Source organism: Meleagris gallopavo, chromosome Z (genome assembly GCF_905368555.1).
Source record: "Meleagris gallopavo chromosome Z, MGAL_WU_HG_1.1, whole genome shotgun sequence".
NCBI classification, from domain to species: domain Eukaryota; kingdom Metazoa; phylum Chordata; class Aves; order Galliformes; family Phasianidae; genus Meleagris; species Meleagris gallopavo.
In genome coordinates, this window is record NC_139435.1 from 12,496,046 (window position 1) to 12,516,176 (window position 20,131).

Sequence of the window (20,131 nt, forward strand, 5' to 3'; positions counted from 1 at the left end):
GATCCTGCCAGAGGATCTGAGAAAATGTGAATGTGGGAAAGTTCTGTTGAAACCCTGGCTGAATTTGGGGTACAGTGAGGGGCGGGGGTCTTCACGATTCTGCAGCTGTCCTGAGCCAAAGGTTTCCGCTTCAGCCAATATGGCTGGTGAGAACATCGTAGTCCAGTGCCCAGAACTGCCCTGGCCCTGCTTTAAGTGACCAGAATGAGCACAGCCAACACACTTGAGCTCCAGGCTGTGATCAGTGTGTGGCTGAGCAGAGAACGTGCAAAAGCACCACAAAGGGTATGTGGATGCTGATTGTTTTGAACTGAGTGTTAAGCCCCACAGCCTGCCAGCTTTTCATCTGGATGAATAATGGCCGCACATTCACCAAGCTCCTGGAGGAAAAGCGAGGGGCAATTTGCAGCTTGCTCCCTGCAAGGCTTTTCCCACTGGGTTTGCTCTTTGAGGTGTGATTGCTTTCTTGGTGAACATGGTGTATTCCTAATATATTCCCATGATAGTCTTCTCAAATACAATCCAAATGGTGTCTTTCTACATATATTTTTACGTAAAAGGTGTTTGATACAACTTTCAAGTTATACAATTATACAGTGTAAAACCATAACAATAAAACAGTTTGCAGCAGCAATATGATTTGACTAAAGAAAAATAATTAACGTACTCTTCTGGAGTAGCTCTGATTTTGATCTAAGTTATTTCATGAACGCAGTAACCTTAAATCCAACTGAAAGTTAAAAAAAAGAAATAGAAAAAAAAAGAAAGATAAAATCTGAATAGATTGCAGCTGGGTAAAATGTTAGTATTTCTTCATTATCCAGTAATGGAAGGAATTAAAAAGCTAACATGGAGCACATAGCAGAAGATTATGCAAGAGCACCAATAAGTGGCATAGTAAAGCAACAATAACCAGCTGCAGAATAACAGCATGTCAAGTGATGCAACAAGTCTTCCTGGGCAGGCTGCTAACTGGATGGTTAATTAGTGCAACCTCTCATTTAAGCACTCATTCATGTCAGATTTTTCACAGCATTCTGTGCTGCATAATGCTGTTGAAGCTGTGAAAAGCAACAGGTGCTCAGTCTGTGTATGGTTAGCATATTAATTAGACCTGAGGAAAAAACCACAGCTGTCGAGGGTTTCAGTCCAAATAAATCCCATTACAGGGCTGAAGCTATACATATGCATAATTTATCACCCCTTGATTCAGAATCTCTACAGCAGCAAAGGATTTTTAAGTTTTCATTATCGTTTTATTTTAAATTGAGCCTTGGCCAAAAAGTTCTGTACTATTCTATGGCTTGCTCTCCGTTAGGAAATCATAGCATAGAATCATAGAATGGCTTTGGTTGGAAGGGGCTATAAAAATCATCAGTCTCCAACCCCCCTGCTGGAAACATTTGAGTTTATTTAGAATAGGTCAATTTATTAATTTTTATTCAAGCTCTAAGTAATTTGATTTACTTACATACAGCATCTCAACTTAAGTACTGAAAAAAGCCTCCTCAAATACTGTTTGATCTAATTTGAAATGCTATGGCATAGGTCACATAAAACATAAAACCACATAAAAACAGCATAGGTCACAAACACAAGAATTGTTAAACTCTTCTCAGCTGTTGGCACAAGCAGAGAACCTCTGCTGGTGTCAAGCATGGAGTTGGGCATCTTGTTCCAAAAATGGGCATTTACACTGAGCAATCTCTAAAACTGAGAAAAATTCAAATGCAAGGGGCAGGAAAGAAGAATTAGGGGAAGAGCTCAATTAAACGAAAAGGGAAAGGAACAGGGAAACAGGGAAGTAAGGGACACAATGCCATGGTCAGAGGATTGAGGAAAAGAGGAATAATTATAAGGAAGAGAAAGTAATTGTGAAAGCAAGTGGAAGCATGCTGATCATGTCTCACACAGAGAAGAGGGCAGTGACACCCAGACCCAGCGTGTCTTTGGGTCTTTGGGTCTTTGGCTTGCCTGAGGCAGCTGGGTAGCAGGACAGAGAGCTGAGCTGGGGGCATGGCATGCCCACAGGACAGAGAGCTGAGCTGGGGGCATGGCATGCCCTCAGGCAGAGCAAGGAGGAGTCGGGGGCCCTGGGCCCTGTGCTGGCACTCCGTGTGCATTTCCCACCCGAAGCCCACATGCACCAACAAGGGAGCAGGTGGCTTTTCCTGCTAAGGACTTGGGAATCAGGAATCAGGCCAAAAAGAGAATTAAAAGGGAGGGAAAAAAGCTGGTACTGATTTTTGTTTTCTTTGTCTGTTTCATGATGCTTGAACTGTAGGATTTGGCAATACTGCTGAAGTAAAACAAATGGTAGTGTTTCCTGAGACCACTGGTATCCACTTAATTCACGTTTCATTCATGTACGTGTTGACAGTTTGCATACTTTCTTGGTGCCTAACAGTGAACATACTAAGATTAAGCAACGTTTCTAAGTGCATTAGAAATGAAAATAGTTTCCTGTGTTCTTTTCAACAAGGTCGCTGATATAAAAACCCTAGAGCATGAAACTTCATACATTTGATAACAGCTTAATCCATTCTCTCCAAATGGTTTAAAGGGAGGCAAATAGCAATAATTCAACAAATTCTACACATATTCAGGAGCTGGTAGTCTAAGCACAGAAAATAAAAGCCAAGGGGAGCTCCTTGCTGTTTTGCTTTTGGGACCTGGGACCATCATGCTGCACAGGTGGATGTCAGTGGTGCTGCGGCCACGCTGAGCAGTGCGGGGAGGATTCATGCCCATTGTGGTGCTGGGAGGTGCTGGGGATAAATCCTTTGGCGGGACCACCATCTGGTTCCTTGGCAGTAGGGGTGGAGGCTAGGCTGCCATGCTTGTTGAGCGACTTCAGAGAAATAAGTTAATTCTTCCAGAACAAGTCTGAGTATCTCAGCCCAATGTCTCCCCAGACCACGAGCACCGAAGGCTGTAGTTCTGGCTATAGCTGTAGGGATGACTCAGGCCATGACAGCAAAGTTGGTGTCCACACCAATTTTGGTGGAAAATAAATAGACATTTCACTATATCATCGAAGCCATTATTTAAATCAAATTTCAATGGTATCCCCAATCTGCCCTTTTTACTACTGTGTATTTTATTTAAAATATATATTTTGGATGTTCACACTTTTCAAACATAAAGTGATTTCTCTCTCCTCTTTATTCTTAACTGCTGGAAGAAGCAAAGAGCAGAACGTATTGAGAGTGCTAATATAAGGAAAAAAAGCACTAAAAATATCATTAATTTAGCTTTAGTAATTTGCTTTTATGCCCGGAACTAATGGATATGTGCCACAAATTGTCCTTTGTGCCTTCCTTTCATACACTGAAATGAGAACAAAATATTTTTCTGTTTCACAAGATAAGTCCATTCCTATTCATGGAAATCTGAGATCTACTTGTGGTGGATGCCATGGGACACAATACTTCTGGTGCAACGGAGGCCAGGAAAGATTTGCAGAGCTGAACAACTGCCTTTTCTGTTAGGTCTCATCCAGAACTGCACTAATGAGGCAGGGATCTTGTGGAAAAATCTCCCAAGCCATCCAGCAACTATTGACTGCACACAGAAGTGGGCAGGACTGAGGCCATGCAAATGCAAACTCATGTTTCCTTGAGTTCGGATGCTTCACTCAGCAGTGAGGCTGTGTGTGGAAGCTTTTCCTTGTAGAAATATCTGTGGCTGGTGGTCAGATGTCTCCTTTTATGGATCCATCATTCTTCTCAGAAGTTGACTTATTTGCCACAAAATACATACACAGAGATGCACACATGCACGCACGCACCTATTTCAGCTGTAAAGCAATGTGGTGCTTCATCCTTAACCTGCTGAATTTAGGTTCCTACTCTGCATTTCCTTTCCCTCGCCAAAGCACCAATCTTTGCTGCTAAAGTGGATTATGTAAGAGGATCACGCATAGAGGAGGGCTTTGTTACCACCGAGGGAGGAGTAGACAGGGGATCTGCAATTATGAGGATCAAAAATATAAACCTCTTAGGCAGGAATGCACAGGAGATCAGTGGCATTCCTGTAGCCCAGGGAAAAGCCTGCAGTAAAAGCAGGGAAAATGCGCTAAAGCTGCTGAATCAGAGGAAAAAAAACTCTCCTGCTTTTTTGTTTTGCTTAGTTTGTTTACCAGAACACCATAGAGGTCCAACTGGATGGAAAGCAATGCTATTTAGCTCAGCTGGGGTGTTCATGTTGAAGCCTGTTTTTTTGTCAGTATTTTAGTGTTTTCTGTGCTGAATGTTTTAGCAGGCACAGCCAAATACTCCAGGATTATAGACAGAGTTTGGAGAGGGAAAAATGTCGAGAGAGAATAGTTTTCTTTTTGTTTCTTTATGAATTTTAGAAGATAATATAACAAATTACTGGTGAGAAAGCCTTAAAATATAGCCTTTATTAAACCGACTAAGTAGTAGATTTTCCTGTCTGGAAGTCTTCCTGCTTACATATCATATTCTGAATAGTAGTTGCTGACAAACGAACACCACATTGTAGCTGTGCTTCCATTGCAGCAATAATAAAATTAATTTTTACTCTGTCTGCTGTTCAGTGAAGTTATTTTTCAGCTACTGCTGTTCTGGTTTGGCAGAAGGTGATGTGCCCACATGTCTTGGGAGAAAGCATGCATTTATTAAGAAGAAGAAGGAAAATAAAACGAAACAAAACAAAAAATACACTGAATCCAGCTAATGGCATTGGTAAAGTAACAAAAGGAAAAAGTAAAAAAAAAGAAAAAAGAGGTTTGTGTACTACTGAGTTTCTTTAATGCAAGATAAAGTACATACAGAAGGAAAGTTCCTTTGTTGATCCTACTGCAATGCACTGAGATTACAATGAGTTGAAATCAAAATAAGATTGGGCATATATAGTTTGAAATTTAACACAAACTCTTCATCTCAATTAACTATGTAAAGCATGAAAATTCTTATCCTATTTTTAACTGACAAGGGGTCGAGTATTTCTGAATGTCTAGAGTTTGAAACTGGAATTTGCTCCAGTTTGCTATCACACTACCTAGCCAGTGCATGTACCTTTTAGAAATCACCAGAAAAAATAAATCAACCACCAGCAGCTAAGACACATTCATTGTATTTAATTTAAAAGATCATGTTTTAAATTTGAGCACAGGTGCTGATATTCACAAATAAAATTGGTGTTTGCATGCCTGGATGCTGGTTTTAATAGTAAATTTAGAACTGGAAACTCGAGATTGCTTATAGCTTTTCAGTGTACTATCAGTGATTTTAAATACAGATATTATTCCTACAATTAATGTCATGTTTGCTATCATAGCATTCTTCTTATTTAGAGATATAACATACTTAAAATTATCAGTAAAGGGCACTTGTGTATGATCAAATCTCAGCTGCACTGAAAGTGATTCCAAAATTATGACTTCAACAGAGCCAAAATTTCTTTCTTTCTGTTTAGAAGCTAAACTTACCAGCTTGCTGCATTGCACTGTTTTGACGAATATAATTATCATTTCTGCTCTTGAGAATTAGTGGAGACTTGATTATCAAGAAGGACTTTCTGACCTAGTCACATCGGTTCTGACAAATTTTTGATTATCTTACAAAACAGCAAAAGCATCACACAGTACAAATAGATTCCATTTTCTGTACTTGCTCACCCTCTTTACTGGAGTTCACTGTAAACTTCTTTAGGTTTCCAGTGAGTTCTGATAAATAAGCAAGTCCAAAGTGATTATTATTATGGTACATGCATCCATTTTAAATTGTTTTGCTTCTGCTCATTCATATGAAAGCACCACTAATTAGCATGGCTACTTTAGGAATAAATACTGTTTCTACAATGGATTAGCGTGGAAATATCTAATTTATATATCCTTATTCCAACAAGCCCAGTGTAAAAAAATAATAACTAGAAGGTAAAGATAGCATCAATAAATATACTTTTTAAATGTAGGAATTATTTCCAACTAATTTATAAGTGTGTAGGTCCATTTTAATGCCTAAAATATTATAGGGACGGCAATATATATTTAAACTACAAAGAAATTAAATCTTAACCTAAGCATTCTGAAGATATTCAAAGCAACACTACTATAAAGCAGACTATTCTATGGCTTATATCTCAGAGTGTGGAATGTAACATAACTTATAATTAATGTTTTACTATTAATGTTATGGCAGCCAAAAAGTACTTACAAAATAAAGATAATTTTAGAAATTGGTAGTCTATCACTAGCACAACACAGAAAAAGAAATTTTAGCAACAAAGGTACATGGCTGTACATGTCAGTGTGGCTAACACGTTTACAGTTGGAAAAACAGGTGAGCAGTACATACTCTGATGCCCACTTTTGATTTCCTGTTTTCACAACAGGATTTTATCCCCAAAGGAAGCATCTTTACAGGATGCTGTCATACCCAGAGTGGCAGTCTCTGGAGTTCATTAAAATGGAGCTAGAGTATAAAACTTGTTCACAGGGTTTGTAGTCCTTTGTATCCTTCATAGACCTGAATTGGCCTGTTTGGGCACAGCTAATTGAAGAATTGTTTTTACATGGATTGTTAACACTGTAGAACAGAAGTGGAAGATGGTAACTTTAGTTTCAGTTCATATGCTCCACATTTGAATTGCTCTCATAAATGGCAGTACAAAGATCTTACAAAGTAACTGAAAACAAAACCCTGAAATTATAAAAAATGCAAACCAAATATTGTACATTTAGAAGAGTTTAAGCAATTCAGTTATAATCATCTTTAATGACTTCTTTTGCTTGGTAAGTAGAAGTCCAGCATAGATTTTGGTCTTCAATGAAGCTCTTACTCTCACAGAATTCTGCATTAGTCATTATCATAGATGCAATCTGAAATGGAAATAGAATGCAGGAAGATTAGCATTTAGCACTTTGCCTGAAGGCTGAAATTGAGTGTAATTTAATATATTATTGTAATGATTGAAATGTTTAACATACCTTCACCAATGTCATCATAAATCTCTCCATCGCTGAAAGTTAGAAAAGAGAAGAATAATGTATTTCAAATGGAAATATAGATATTACTCTCTGCCTACAGATATGAAATGCTGTAGCACTGTGGTTCAGATGCACTGTCATATAGTTCATTTGCTGGTTAGGAAAGTGCTGCCTTTATTGTAACAAAACAGCACTGAGCAAGAAGGTAAAGACAGAAGAGCTTCAGCAAAGGGCAAAACTGTATTTCTTTCTAAAGTAAAATGCTTGCATTGTTAAAGGATTTTTTAAACTAGGTTTTAAAAAAGCTATTCCAACAAGTTCACAGTAACATTTCCATTAAGAATGAAAGACTAAATGAGGTGTTTTTTTAAATCAAAATTGGGAAAGATAATTGAAAAAAAAATCAGCATAGACCTGAAATGCTTATTTTTTTTCTGTATTTGGATATGTTGGAATGATCTTGGAAAACCAGATTTTTGGATAATGAATTTACGTAACTTCTATATATGATAATTGTCCTCTGAGAAGGAATTTTCAAAATATGTCACTCAGACACTTGAACAGTTGCCTGGAAGCCAATAAGGCTATTTATATACGTAAGCTGAGCCCTTGTGTAAGTGTTTGCAGGCCTGACTTCTAAAATTGACATCTGATTTAATATTGTGTTAGAGATCTAACACAAAGCACATTGAAGAAAATGGAGAGGCTCTGTCTGACAAAGATTTTGGATTAGAACCACAAAATTATTCTCAGCAACACGGAGCCAAATATGCTCAATCCCAGTAAGACTGAAATAAAAATAAGCCTTATGAAAAATTGGTCCTCTTTAGTTAAACATTTGGAATTGGCATCAGTGCATTTAATCACATAAATGTTGGTTTTAATAATAGATTATAGTCCTGATAATACTTTATTTATGCTGTTTTTTGTGGTTTAAGACAGAATCTATGGTTGAGCAACGAAGAATGAGGTCGTGGATAATTTCCAGCTTAGATGTATGTGATTAGTTCTTGAGAAATCAAAACTCCATAGAAGTATCTCGATTTATAGCACTGGGATGACATATTGAAATAATCAGATTTCCATTTATTGAACAAACAGTTCCGAACAAAGAATAGCATTAAAATAAATGTTTCAAAAATATGATTTTGTACTTACTTCTCAACTAAATTGCTTCGCAGAACATAGCCATCTATAAAATTGAAATACACATATATTTAAGTTAAATTTAGTCATGATATTTGATCTCTTTCTATCACTTGTGAAATGCCATTTTCTCCTAATTATTTCAGATAAGAAGACTTACAGTGTATAACAATGTACACTGCATATGTACTCAGTTTTAATTGTTTAATTACTCTTATCTACTTGTTTAGTATAACATGGATCTCCTATAGGGACAAAAATGTCTTTTAAGATACATACACCAGATAATAATTATTAACTGTGGCTGTTAAAAATGTTTTAACTGTATCAAATTGATAAAAATTCTTTGTGTAAAAATCTGAAAATACCTTAGAAAAGCTATTCATTAGTGATTTAATCTATTATTGTTTTACACTGCTACCGAAATCTGATAAAACTGCACAAATTCTTCTTTCATGAATTTAACCTCTTGGAAAAAATGTTATTCACCATCTTTGGTAAAAGATATCAACTGAAATACTTGTCAATTGCTATAACATATATAAGCAAAGAGAAAGCTGTAACGGTAATTACGTATTTCTAGGTAAATATTAGTATGTTTGTAAAAAATTAGAATAGTTTCAAAGAAAAAAATGTTCTATTTCATTTGAAATTACTGTGAAAGTTTGCCCATTTTATTCCTTAGGAAGCTTAGGTAGTCACACTAAGATTGTGCTTTTTTAGTTATCCATACAGTACCATATTAATTGGTTTTAGAATAAATGTGTTAGCTTTAGTTGTAAGTTCCTTTGCATTCGAGCATGGTATGAAAGTATCAGTTTTCTGCTGGTATATCTGGTGGTGATCCTGCAAGTCAGTCTATATGAATCTTCAGATCTTTCTATCTTACTTTAAAGAGATGATTTCCTCCTTCACATGAAATTCTCTGACACATAAAAGTATCTTTCTTTTTTATTCCAAGAAGGTAAAGGAATGTCCAGATAAAGAATCATTACCTACTTTTTTCTAAGTGAAATTTCCCTCTACAAAATCCCTGTTACAAGATCCGCTACTTTATTGGCAAGACTATTATCCCAAATAGAACTGCAAATAATAATAACTAATTCTTATACACAACTTTTGTCCATAGAGAAACACTTATATAACTCAACTTTGTGTATTTCAACATGAAAATAGTTAGATATTGCTATACATTTCAAATATGTAATATTTTTTCCCCAAAATTTGCTATTTAATTGCCAGTCTTATACAAAGTAGTACAAGTAAGCAGTCTCTTCTGCGATAGTCTTAATACTGTAAAAACACTGAATTGTTCAGGAAAACTTCTGTCTTGTGCTAAAGCTCAAGTTTGCCTGAAAAGCATTATTTTCACGTAGTAATATTTCATTTGACACTAATCTGCTTTAGCTTCCATTTACTACTTAGCAGTTGTGGGAATACATATAGAGTGAAAAATAACCTTAATAGACCTCTACATAAGCCTCTGAGTTAGCTAAAGCCTCTGTGAGTTCAAAAACACTTTAAAATTAATCACTGATCCACAATGCATACTCTCTACGATTAAGGAAGTTATGAGTTTCCTTATTTTGAATGGTATCTGAAAGTTATAATCATTACAGATATCCTTTGAGAAAATGATACAAATTTTTCTTGCTAAGAAAACCGAAAAACAGTTATACGAATTTCAGATTAGACTACAGCTATGTAAGAAGAAATAGTTGCTTAACCTTCCTGTATTTATATCTTCACTGTTGTGAAGATGTGATATCTACATAGGTTCTGCTAAAACTTTTGCCTATTAAAAATGTTAAACTGCATGTAATCTGCCGTATTTCAAAGAACCCAGTGCTGTGTAGTTTCAGTCAACTGTGTATTTTTTAACTGTACAGGCACTGAGCTGTGGAGGGGCTCTGTGTATTAAAGACCAAACAGAAGAAGTAACAAAACCAAACGTTAATTTTCAGTCAATCTGGGCTTCAAAAGGTAAAACTCTACTCTTAAGATATGAGGATACTCCAACTAGAACAAATAACCACAACTCCATAAAGTAGGACTCAAATTTTACTAATTAATGTGAAAATTGACAGAAATCTTTAGAGGTTTCACAGAGGATATTTTTATTTGTTTTGCTCCTTTATGCATAGCAAAGCAGTATCTTCTGTCACTATCTGAAAAGCTTTGAAGATTACATGAGGAAAACAGACAACATGAACTAATTTCCACTTTGCTATTATCTTACTTCAAAAAATGTGGCATTGAAAGCCCCACTTTGGGAAGTAGCTGCACTAAAGCAATCCATATTTTGAAAAACATATGTGTTGTTATGCAAGAAATTCTTCCTGTCGGCCTGCCAGGAAGAAGGCCATACTCCAGACTGTAACAAAGGAATACAGAGGGGAAAGAAATAGAAAGTGACCGAATCCTCTTCAGAAGCATAAGGCATTGGACTGTCACCTACATAAGCTAATGGTAAAAGGTAAAGGTGAGATGAAGGATGCTGCCACTTTGAACATAGTGTATTCTGTGAAATTATTATGAGGAGAATTGAAAAGCATTGTAGCATAAGTGCATGAAGAAATTGAAACCAAGAGTAGATGGTCCAGATTTCTCCAAAAAAATGCAAAAACTTCTGCCAATGCATACTCTCTCCAGGGGTTTCAGAGAAACACTGGAAGGCCTTGTGCAGTTCCCAAAACAGGCAGGGATGCCAACAAGGACATATGCCTTGGATCAGTTGGGGGCCAGCAGGGGAAGACTTCTCAGCAGTTTTCCTTCCCTGCCTGCTGAAGAGATTAAATTCCAGCTCTGAGAATCCAGAGCAAGAATACCATCATTAATCTTCCCTTGGCTGAAATCAATGGACAACAGTTCCAAGGATTTTACTATTTTACCTGGTTTAGTGGGGCATCAGTGCTGTAATCTTTTTAGAATTTTCTAAAGGAGGGAGATGGAAGTAGTAAAAACATCTGCTTGTGTTAGCTGATGCAAAGTGTTCTCTCTCACAATTTTATCTCTTAACTATTAAAGTTCTGTTTTCTAGGGTCTGATACACTTAACACTCTTGAGGACCTACTGTAAGTAGTAAAAACAATGAGATAACCACAGTATACTTCTTGTCAACCACCAGACAAAAACAAACATGCTCTAGTACGACAGGAAATATGTATTTTTCCATGTCCCGTCTCAAGTTATATATTCTCAGATCGTTTAATTTATAGCACATGCATTCTGTACTACAGCTAGTTATTAAAACTTACATTTTCCTTCTTCATTCCTGCACAGCACCTTGGTATCGTCTGTACTTTGTATAACTTCAAGAAGCTCTCCTGGTTTAATCTGCAAATCTTTAGATCCCCACTTTTTTTGGGACAAATCCTGGACAGTGGTTGTAGAGTAAAGAACTTTGATTTCACCTTCAAACTGTAAAAATGAAATAAAAAGATGCCAGAAAAAAAAAAAAACATTAATGTAGAATTTATGATCATGCATTTTTATAGCAATATATTCTCATCTATTACTAGATTTTTGAAAGTTAGGCAAATAAATGTCTATGCACTTGAAAATGTTTGAATACTGTTTTTACAGATAGTAGTACTTTACCTGTTAAGAGCAAACTAACTGATTGTTTACAAAGTAGAGGATACACATTAGAAAATACCATATTAATGATTTTGTTTTTATATTTTACGTGAAGGAAACTTACCTTGAACTTTTTTCTGAACTCTTTCTCTTCTCTTTCCATCATTTTAAGCTTTTGTGGATACTTTTCATCTGATTTGCCTTTTCCAAGACTCATAGATTTTAGTAAACTAAAACAAGAAGTTATAAACGAAATAAAATTAGTAACACTTCTGAGGTACTGACAACCTTTGTCGCAATTCTAATGAAAATGCACTTCCCTCTGCATGTCCTTAGTGTGTTTCTCTTACTCTAGAAAAACAATGTGGATAGTACAATGCAGATTTGATTACTGAAGAAGTGAAAAATTGAGATTATCTTGCCAGCTTTTTTTTTTTTTTGATGAGTTCTGATGTTAATATATCAATTACAGCAGTGAACATGGAGAATATTTCAAAGCTCCTAGCTACCGCATCTGTGAGAACTTTTCATTATCAAAGTAGTTTACATAAGCAATACTCATCACTCTAGAACGTTTAAGCAAGGGACAATTTTTGTGAAGTCTAGGTATATTAGGCAGTAGAATAAATATCACATGCCCCATTGCGGAGGTCTCTAGAACATCTTAGTCCTCCATAAATGAATTAATCCCTTGCATACATCATAAGAATTTCTGCTCAAGGGAATCTGCATTACATTTCAAGTTCTTTTTTTTTTTTTTTTTTCCCCCATAGTTCTGACATGTTGATTTGCACCACTGATCATGGAAAGGTCTTGCTTCCTAATTGCCTTTCCTGGTGCTATACCTGGGAATTTAAAGTCAGAGCTCTGAATTAGTCTGTTTCACAGATAGCGAATGTATATGTTTAAAGTAATTAAGATCTAAGGTGGACCATGTCCTGTTTTTATACTCCAGACTAGATTACTGTAATGTAATCTGTGTGTAATTCCACCTGAGAGAAATCAGTGATAGCAGAATGTGACAAGTTGCAGTCAGCTCTACAAATGCTTATAACACATCTGTGCTCCAGAGACTCCAGAGATGGCTGTGAATTCTCAATAAAGGGATAAAAGTTTTCCAAGTTGAACTTTACACTTCCAGATGTGTTTCATACTGATAACATTGTACACTATCTCCTTTTCTCATAAAATACTGTAGCAGCCGAGATCAAGTATAGTACTTATCTTAACAGTCTCCAGATTTTACTAGTAAGAGGTCTGCATGCAGATAATCTACAATTAAGGATCTTTAGGTCACACATTCACTTCTACCTCTTGTTTGTAAGAGGCTACATTTGTTGAAGTTCAAAGCATTACTATTTACAATAATAATATATATAATAAATTACTATTTATTCTGTACTCTAATGCAATTATTGTTTCAACATGTAATGTAGGTCATTGCCAACAGCAGGGTTATAACAACTATTAGACTTGATACCACCACATAAAGCATACAGTCCACTTATACTGAATACTTTGAAAATATATCAGAGCGTACTAAAGATTTTTAATCAGAATAGTAATTTTCACTTGCTTGAACTCAGGTGGTGGAGGAGGGAAGTCTGAGGAATCTACATCATCATAAACATCACTGTCTCCACAATCTGAAACAATAATAGTTAAACAGATTCAAAACTATTATATGATCGGTGAGTAGTTGAATTACAATTCATAACAGTATAGGTAAGTTGACAAGAAACTGCAGCAAGTCTTGTAGTTGCTCCTTTTCTGCGGGCCCTCTGATTTGCACAATCTGCTGAGTAAAACATACATAAGCACTCCTTTTCAGAATAAGACTCTTTATTAATAATAATAGGTATTCACTGATATTTTAATCTTCTTAAGCTGGAACAAGTTTTAGCACATGTTGGCTAATGCAATAGCCTTTAATCTTCCTTTTAATTAGTCTACTTCCCACTGTGTTGCATCAAAGTATATTTTTAAGATTTTATTTTAATATACACTCAAGCGCTTCTATTGTACTTTGGTCAGTGTAGCACTGCCTAGAAGTGGACGCGATTCACACATGCACTGGTTTTTAGGCCACTTTATAGTGTCAAAGTATGGAAAAGTGGAAAAGATTTTTACCACAAGAATGTACTTTGAATCACATCCAGAGCATTTGTGGAAAGGAGGCAATTATTCAACTTATCAAATCCATGGCTTAAGAAAGTCACAGTGAGAGATAAAAGGTTTAGAATTCAGTTCAGGCAGCAGTCTGCAAACTTGTGAGAGTTTGCTCTTTATTTCATGGCTGAGCTGGTATTTATGTTTTCTTACAACAACATTGAAAGTGATAAAAATAACAGCAAGCATCTCTCTATGCTTTTGAAGTCTCTCATTAAGAGTTATTTTTCAAGTGTATCTGCTCACACTTAATGTTAAATGAAAAGAATAATTGGAAGTCTCCAAGAGAAGCATCCTTTAAAAATACATTAAATTGTTCTCTAGGAAGCTTGTACTGTATTGGTACTTCCTCATCTGTAGCCAAATCAGACACAACATTTGAAATTCGTTTGCTAGAACTGGGTAAGTAATGGGAAATCCTGTTTCCTTCCTTGGATATGTTCTTGTGACTAGCACGACATAGAGTAATATATATGTAGGAAAAAAAATCAGTAATCAATATGGGGACAAAACAATAGAGTATTAATTACCTTTTCCGAACTGCTTTGTTGAAGGAGAACTGCTGGAAAAAAAAGAAAAAAAAAATAAAGAAAAAATATGGCCATTATATATTTATATCACATTAATAACCTTTCACATCAACGCTTACAACAGAAGGGCTCCAAGTAATGTCCAGGCATTTTTAAGACCTGCTGACATTATCAATTGTTGAGGACCAAATGTTTTTTACTACTGAAAACTATTTTAGAAGTAAATGAGAAAAGATGATAGTAAAAACATTAATTGCTGACCTAACCACTAAGCAAGCTGGGAAGAAGATAATTTTTGCATTTTTCTCCATGATACAATATTCCTAAAATTTGGATTGGCAGAACTAGATTTACCAGTTCATGTTAGCTGTATTGTGCTGGTGAACAACATACATTTAAATAGAGAACAGAAGAATCTGGCATCACCAGAGTGGAAGAGACGATGCATTATTTGAGCATTTTTTTTTTTTAAGTATATATTTTTTGTTACACCAAATATGGCATGTAAGCATACTAATTACATCGTGAAGATGAGAAGAAAAGAGATCAATGTTTTTTGCAGAAAAATATTGTCCTGATTTGCAGTTTGGTGCATGATTCATTAGGCTGCAATGAGATCATGTTAGTAGCATGTGATCAATGCTTTATTAGCATTAGTTAATGTGCGCTGTGATTTCCTAGCAGACTCTTACAACAAATCTCCATTATCTTCTGCCCCATTGACTTTGGCTGTTTTTTCTCGTACACTTTTCTTTTTGTCATCCTTGACCCTTAGCTTCTTCAAGATTCCCCAGGACCAGATATCATTCTTATCTTCATCCTGTGATACAGACCTTTGGAGTATGCATGCAATTATCACAATGTAATATGTAACATTCCTTTCAAAAGCTCCAGTTTAAATTTTTCATTGATGCACATAGTTCTCATTAATGTCAATACTGTATCTACCAAAAAAATGAGGACACTTAACTATCTAAAATACTGAAGCATGTATTTTAGGTCTTCCATAGAGATACATTTATAGTTGTAGATATTCATCAACCTGATTTCTGATTTGGTGCTATTATGTACCAAGCTAGCTCTTTTTTATGTTGCTTTCATTTCAGAGTTATTTGGTCTACTTGGTGATTTTCAAGATTGCAGATTCTTTTGCTGACATACTAAAATTAGTTATAAAATGTAACTTCTCCTAAAGACCACAGAACCTTTTATTTTTATTATTCCGTGTCACCTGATGTATTTTCACTTACTGGAAAGCCCAACTGTTGCTAATTACTGTATCAAATTTTAAGAAAATAAAAACCAACATTTAAACACAAATATTTAAATGATATGAAAACATACCTAGAAACAGCATCTGTGTCATCAACTCCATCGTAAATTTCTTGATCGGAAGGAGGAGGAGGGAACATCTCTTTAAGAGATCAGAAAGTTAGTGTATTTATATTTGAGGCTTCTGAACGTGGTACTAATTACTGGCCCCAGTGTGTCAGATTTCTGTGCAAAGTCTGTGCAATATCCTTATAAACTGAGTTTTTATGTAAACCTGCAGAGCCTAATTATTAAAATAGCAGTTGAGACGTATCCCAGTCAGGCATATCATCCACAGCATTTAAACATGATGACATTGCCACTAACAAGAGCATGAATAGAGAAAACAAATGAATTTACACTGTATTTGATGAAGTTCTCAGCAGTTGGTTTTGTCCCATTTGTACGCTGACTTTTTTGTGTGTTTCTGTTTGTGATGATTGAAGATGTCAGACCAGCACTTCAAGCAGATGACACCTTGTGTTCATCCACGGGACATACAGGCAAGTGCAATGCAAGCTCCCCATTTTGGCCACAGCTCTGACCTCTCAGCTCCACCTCCTTCAGTGCAGGGCTAGCTCTGTTTCCATACCCAGTTCCAGCCGCTGGTCAGAGCTCCTAGTGAAATCTGTACTTATCTGGCAGCAGCTTCATTCAGGACTGCCAGGGGATGCTTCTCCCATGACTAGTATCTAAACTCTAAGATGAGAAGATGAGCTGTGCTCTTGTGATCGACAGAAAATGCTACATAAATATATGTGTTACCAAAGAGGAAAATGATTTGAATGTGTGTTTTTGACAGAGTGGAACTACTTCAGATTTAACAGTTAGGACTCCAGGGTATTGCCAGAACTGAAATACCCCTTGAATTTGCCATAAAAATTCCACTTTAATTGTTTACATCACTGGCTGTTTCAGAAATTGATTTATCTGGCACAAAATCTTAAGCTCACATTAATTTGTTTTATATAATAATGTTTTCTAGTTATATCTTTCCTGTTTTGCAAGGTCATTTACCTTTTCATAAAAATATCTTAATTGTCTGTAATCTGGTATGCTTCCAATTCACAGTATGTGAAGACAAATTCATTTTCATCCAAGCTACCACAGGTGTGAGAAAGTGAATTTGGCCACTACGTTCCTTGTTTGTTGTTTGTTAGCTAATGCATAGCATGATGGTGGTAACTACTGCATTATTTGGAAGCTGCAGAGGCCAGCATCTGAAGGTAAGCAGTATACAGAAACAACTTCCCCCAAAAGCACACAAAGAAACTTACTTCCATCTCCATTTCGACCACCACTCTGACTGGAAAAACAAAAACAACAGATATTTTAGAGAAAATACTAGTTATTTGAACAAACAAGTAAACAAATAAACAATATAACACATCAGGATTACCTCTTGCTTTAATTGTTCTTAGTTCTAAGCCTCCCGGCTTTGGTACTCGTTTGTATTACTGGCTGTGTACTACAAATTCTGTGCTGAAAGCTCATGCACAGGCTTGTATGTACTGTGGGGGCTGCGACTGAATATGCCACTTCTGTTTTTCTGTCTGCCTTTGTGCAGTGACTTCTTACAGTCAAAAAGAAGGTGCACTCTCAGTAATGCTAAAGAAAGTATGTCATCTGATTCATAAGTGAATTAGCTCTCAGATGAGGGGAGATTAATTTTTAGCAGAGTTAGGTAAAGGAATTTAGGAAAATTTGCTCTGTTTTTATCGTTGGAAATAGTTCATTACAAAATAGATGGAAAAGTGTTTTAGAATATCATTCACAATAATTCACAGTGGAATAAGTCAGAGTTATCAAGGGCCTCTTCATTTAATATAAAAAGGAAAGGGACATAACATTTGCAGAAATGTAAGCAAATTGAAGATACAGATAGGTGCACATTTTCATGTCTTCGGCATACTTAAATATAATTGTTTTTAATTGATACTATTGAAAATTTATGGCATTTTCACTTAATTTCAAGGAAGTGCAAACCATTGTCTAGAGCTGTTAACGAATTATGTACTCAGAAAGTATTTTTTATTGCTGTTGATATCATTAAACTGAAGAACAAAATATAGTTTATGATTACAGGATAATTCGAGTTGGAATAGATCTTGGGATGTCATGTAGTTCAATTGGATAGAAATTATAACCTGACTGAACATGAGAGTGTATCCACACCCTTTAGATTCACACCTTATGAGGCAATTTTCATGGGATTAAATAGTAAGCCAACAAATTTATTGTTCAACTATCTTTTAATAGATGATGCTTTAAACCTCTGACTGCATGTTTCTAGAATTTCAAGGATTCTGTATGAGCATGATGTTCTAACCGTAACTGAAAAGAACCTGACAGGCTCATAGTTACTCAGATTAATTCCAAGTCAAAGTCTTATTTAAACTTATTCATCAAAGTGAGATTTTTCTTAAACTCTTGTGCCAGGATCTACTGAAATACAGTATCCCTAGTCATTTATTAATTTTGGAATATTAATAATACTCCTGATAATGAGATAATGCTATTTGGTAAAGAGGCTTTTTTTAATGTGGCATTCTTACAGTGGTTTAAAAACATGTTGATGCACTTCAGACATTCCATGATTCAGAATTCATGCTCATGAACTGAACAGAATGCTATTAATCACTAGAGAAGATAAAAATGTCAAAAGAAACTTAGAGGATTTAATGAATATTAGCCATTCATTCAGTCATGCAGGTTCATTTATCTATTATTTCAATATGCAACAATGTAAGTATTCTTATCTGTTTTTGAAATTGAGGAATTTGAGGAATTTGAGGAATTTGAAGAAGCATTGAGGTAGCTGATTGTAATACTTGACATAGTGAAATGGATTGGCTGGAGAAACTTCTGTGATGAAAGTACCTAAAACTTTGAGTATCTAAGCCCCAGAATTAACTCAAATAACTCTTCTGACTACCATTACTATGATATGAGACCAGTGCACATTGAGGGAAATTGATACTGAGCAACCTGCAAAAATATCAGATGCAAAACCATATTAGTTACCTAAAGAATGCCAGCCCAAAGGCAGATCTTCAAAGTGCTGCTTTTGGAGCTCATGAGGCAGTTCTAGCAGCTGAGGACCATCTGTGACCCAGCCAGACAGCTGTGGTCATTTTAATCCAGCCAAGTCTCTAAGCTAAGGTGCTGGGAAGCACTAAAACCAGATACAACAACTGAGTGTTGCATGACAGTAGTCCTACACACTGAAATCCTCCATGCTTATACGCAGACCTCTTATCTGAATTCCAGTGTATGTGATTCTGCACAGGATGGAGAATGAGCACTGATTTGTTACCTCATGTGACAGAAACAGATTCTCATATTAAAGCCAGGTAACAGAGTTACTACATTCATTTTGGGTTATGTGATAGCTCCAGCTCCTATCACAAGATCGTAAATATATTACCTTGCCAGTAAATTTGGCATCAGCTGGAGATGGCCATTTCCTACATGCAGATCTCTCTGACATTAAAAGCACAGCACACTGAAGTAGAGAGGCTGTGATGTAGCGCTGCATTTGCAAATGCATAGGAACTGTTTAATTGCAGAACTTGATCTAGGGGAAGGTGCCCTTGCTCATGACAGAGAAGTTGGAACTAGATTATTGTTCAAGGTTCTGTTTTGCAATTCTATTTTTTTTTTACAAGAAGTTAAAGAAATGTAGCTCATACCCATATCAGGGAATTTAAGAGGGTTCTTTTTTCTTTTCTTTTCTTAAAAAAAAACAACAACAACAACAAAAAAAGGAAGAAAGGTAGTAAGGCTTATCATTTGAGAGCAATGAGGGTGATAAAAAGTTCTCCAACACAGTGAGTGCTTCTCGAGTCTTTTATTCTTACATGTTAGAAAAGGTAGTATATGACTTCAAGAAACAGAGCAAGGAATGAGAGAGAGGGGAAAAAATAGCAAATCCTGCAGGTTTTATGTTTTGTTTCTTTTGAGTTGTGATGGTACAGTATGGACAGCAAGGATTACTCCTGAGGATGAGTGCTGATAGATAGTGAACCACTGAGTCCATCCTTATTCTTTCGACTACTAAATGAATAGTTTGGTGACACATTTTTGATATAAATAATTGTTTTTGTTTTATGAAAACATCTACTTGGTAGTTCTAAAACTTCTCCTGTTCAGTCTGGCTGAGATGATTCCTTTTAATTTGTTCCTTATACATACCTGCTAATACTGTCCTGCTCTCCAACATCATCATATACTTCTTGGTCAATCTCTGGTTGTTTCGCAACAGCTTGTTGCTTTGTTTTTAAAGAATCATAATCAATTTCCACTACAGTTGTTTTAATGTATCCATCTAAATAAATGAAACCATGTTAATTACAGAGTTTTAAAGCCTGCAGTAAAAAGAGCGTTTTAACAGAAGATACAGAATCACTGATTACGTTATATTGGATTATCTTTGAAAACA

The 20,131-nt window shown here is 35.8% G+C and overlaps 1 protein-coding gene across 5 annotated transcripts in view; it reads right to left on the reverse strand.

The window, feature by feature from the left end:
- Positions 1–4,390: 4,390 nt before the first annotated feature.
- Positions 4,391–20,131, reverse strand: part of FYB1 (FYN binding protein 1) — a 69,249-nt gene continuing 53,508 nt past the window's right edge. For 2 of the 5 annotated variants that reach the window (XM_085212745.1, XM_085212748.1), the window contains exons 9-19: positions 19,885–20,017; positions 16,968–16,996; positions 15,724–15,793; positions 15,072–15,212; positions 14,380–14,411; positions 13,257–13,326; positions 11,805–11,910; positions 11,359–11,521; positions 8,114–8,147; positions 6,956–6,987; positions 4,391–6,847 (exon numbers count right to left, since the gene is read on the reverse strand). In XM_085212745.1, the coding sequence (XP_085068871.1) occupies positions 6,825–6,847; positions 6,956–6,987; positions 8,114–8,147; positions 11,359–11,521; positions 11,805–11,910; positions 13,257–13,326; positions 14,380–14,411; positions 15,072–15,212; positions 15,724–15,793; positions 16,968–16,996; positions 19,885–20,017 (833 nt within the window). In that variant the 3' untranslated portion in view covers positions 4,391–6,824. The remainder of the gene's footprint in view (positions 6,848–6,955; positions 6,988–8,113; positions 8,148–11,358; positions 11,522–11,804; positions 11,911–13,256; positions 13,327–14,379; positions 14,412–15,071; positions 15,213–15,723; positions 15,794–16,967; positions 16,997–19,884; positions 20,018–20,131) is intronic. The other 3 variants (XM_085212747.1, XM_085212750.1, XM_085212749.1) reach the window with 3 other exon arrangements.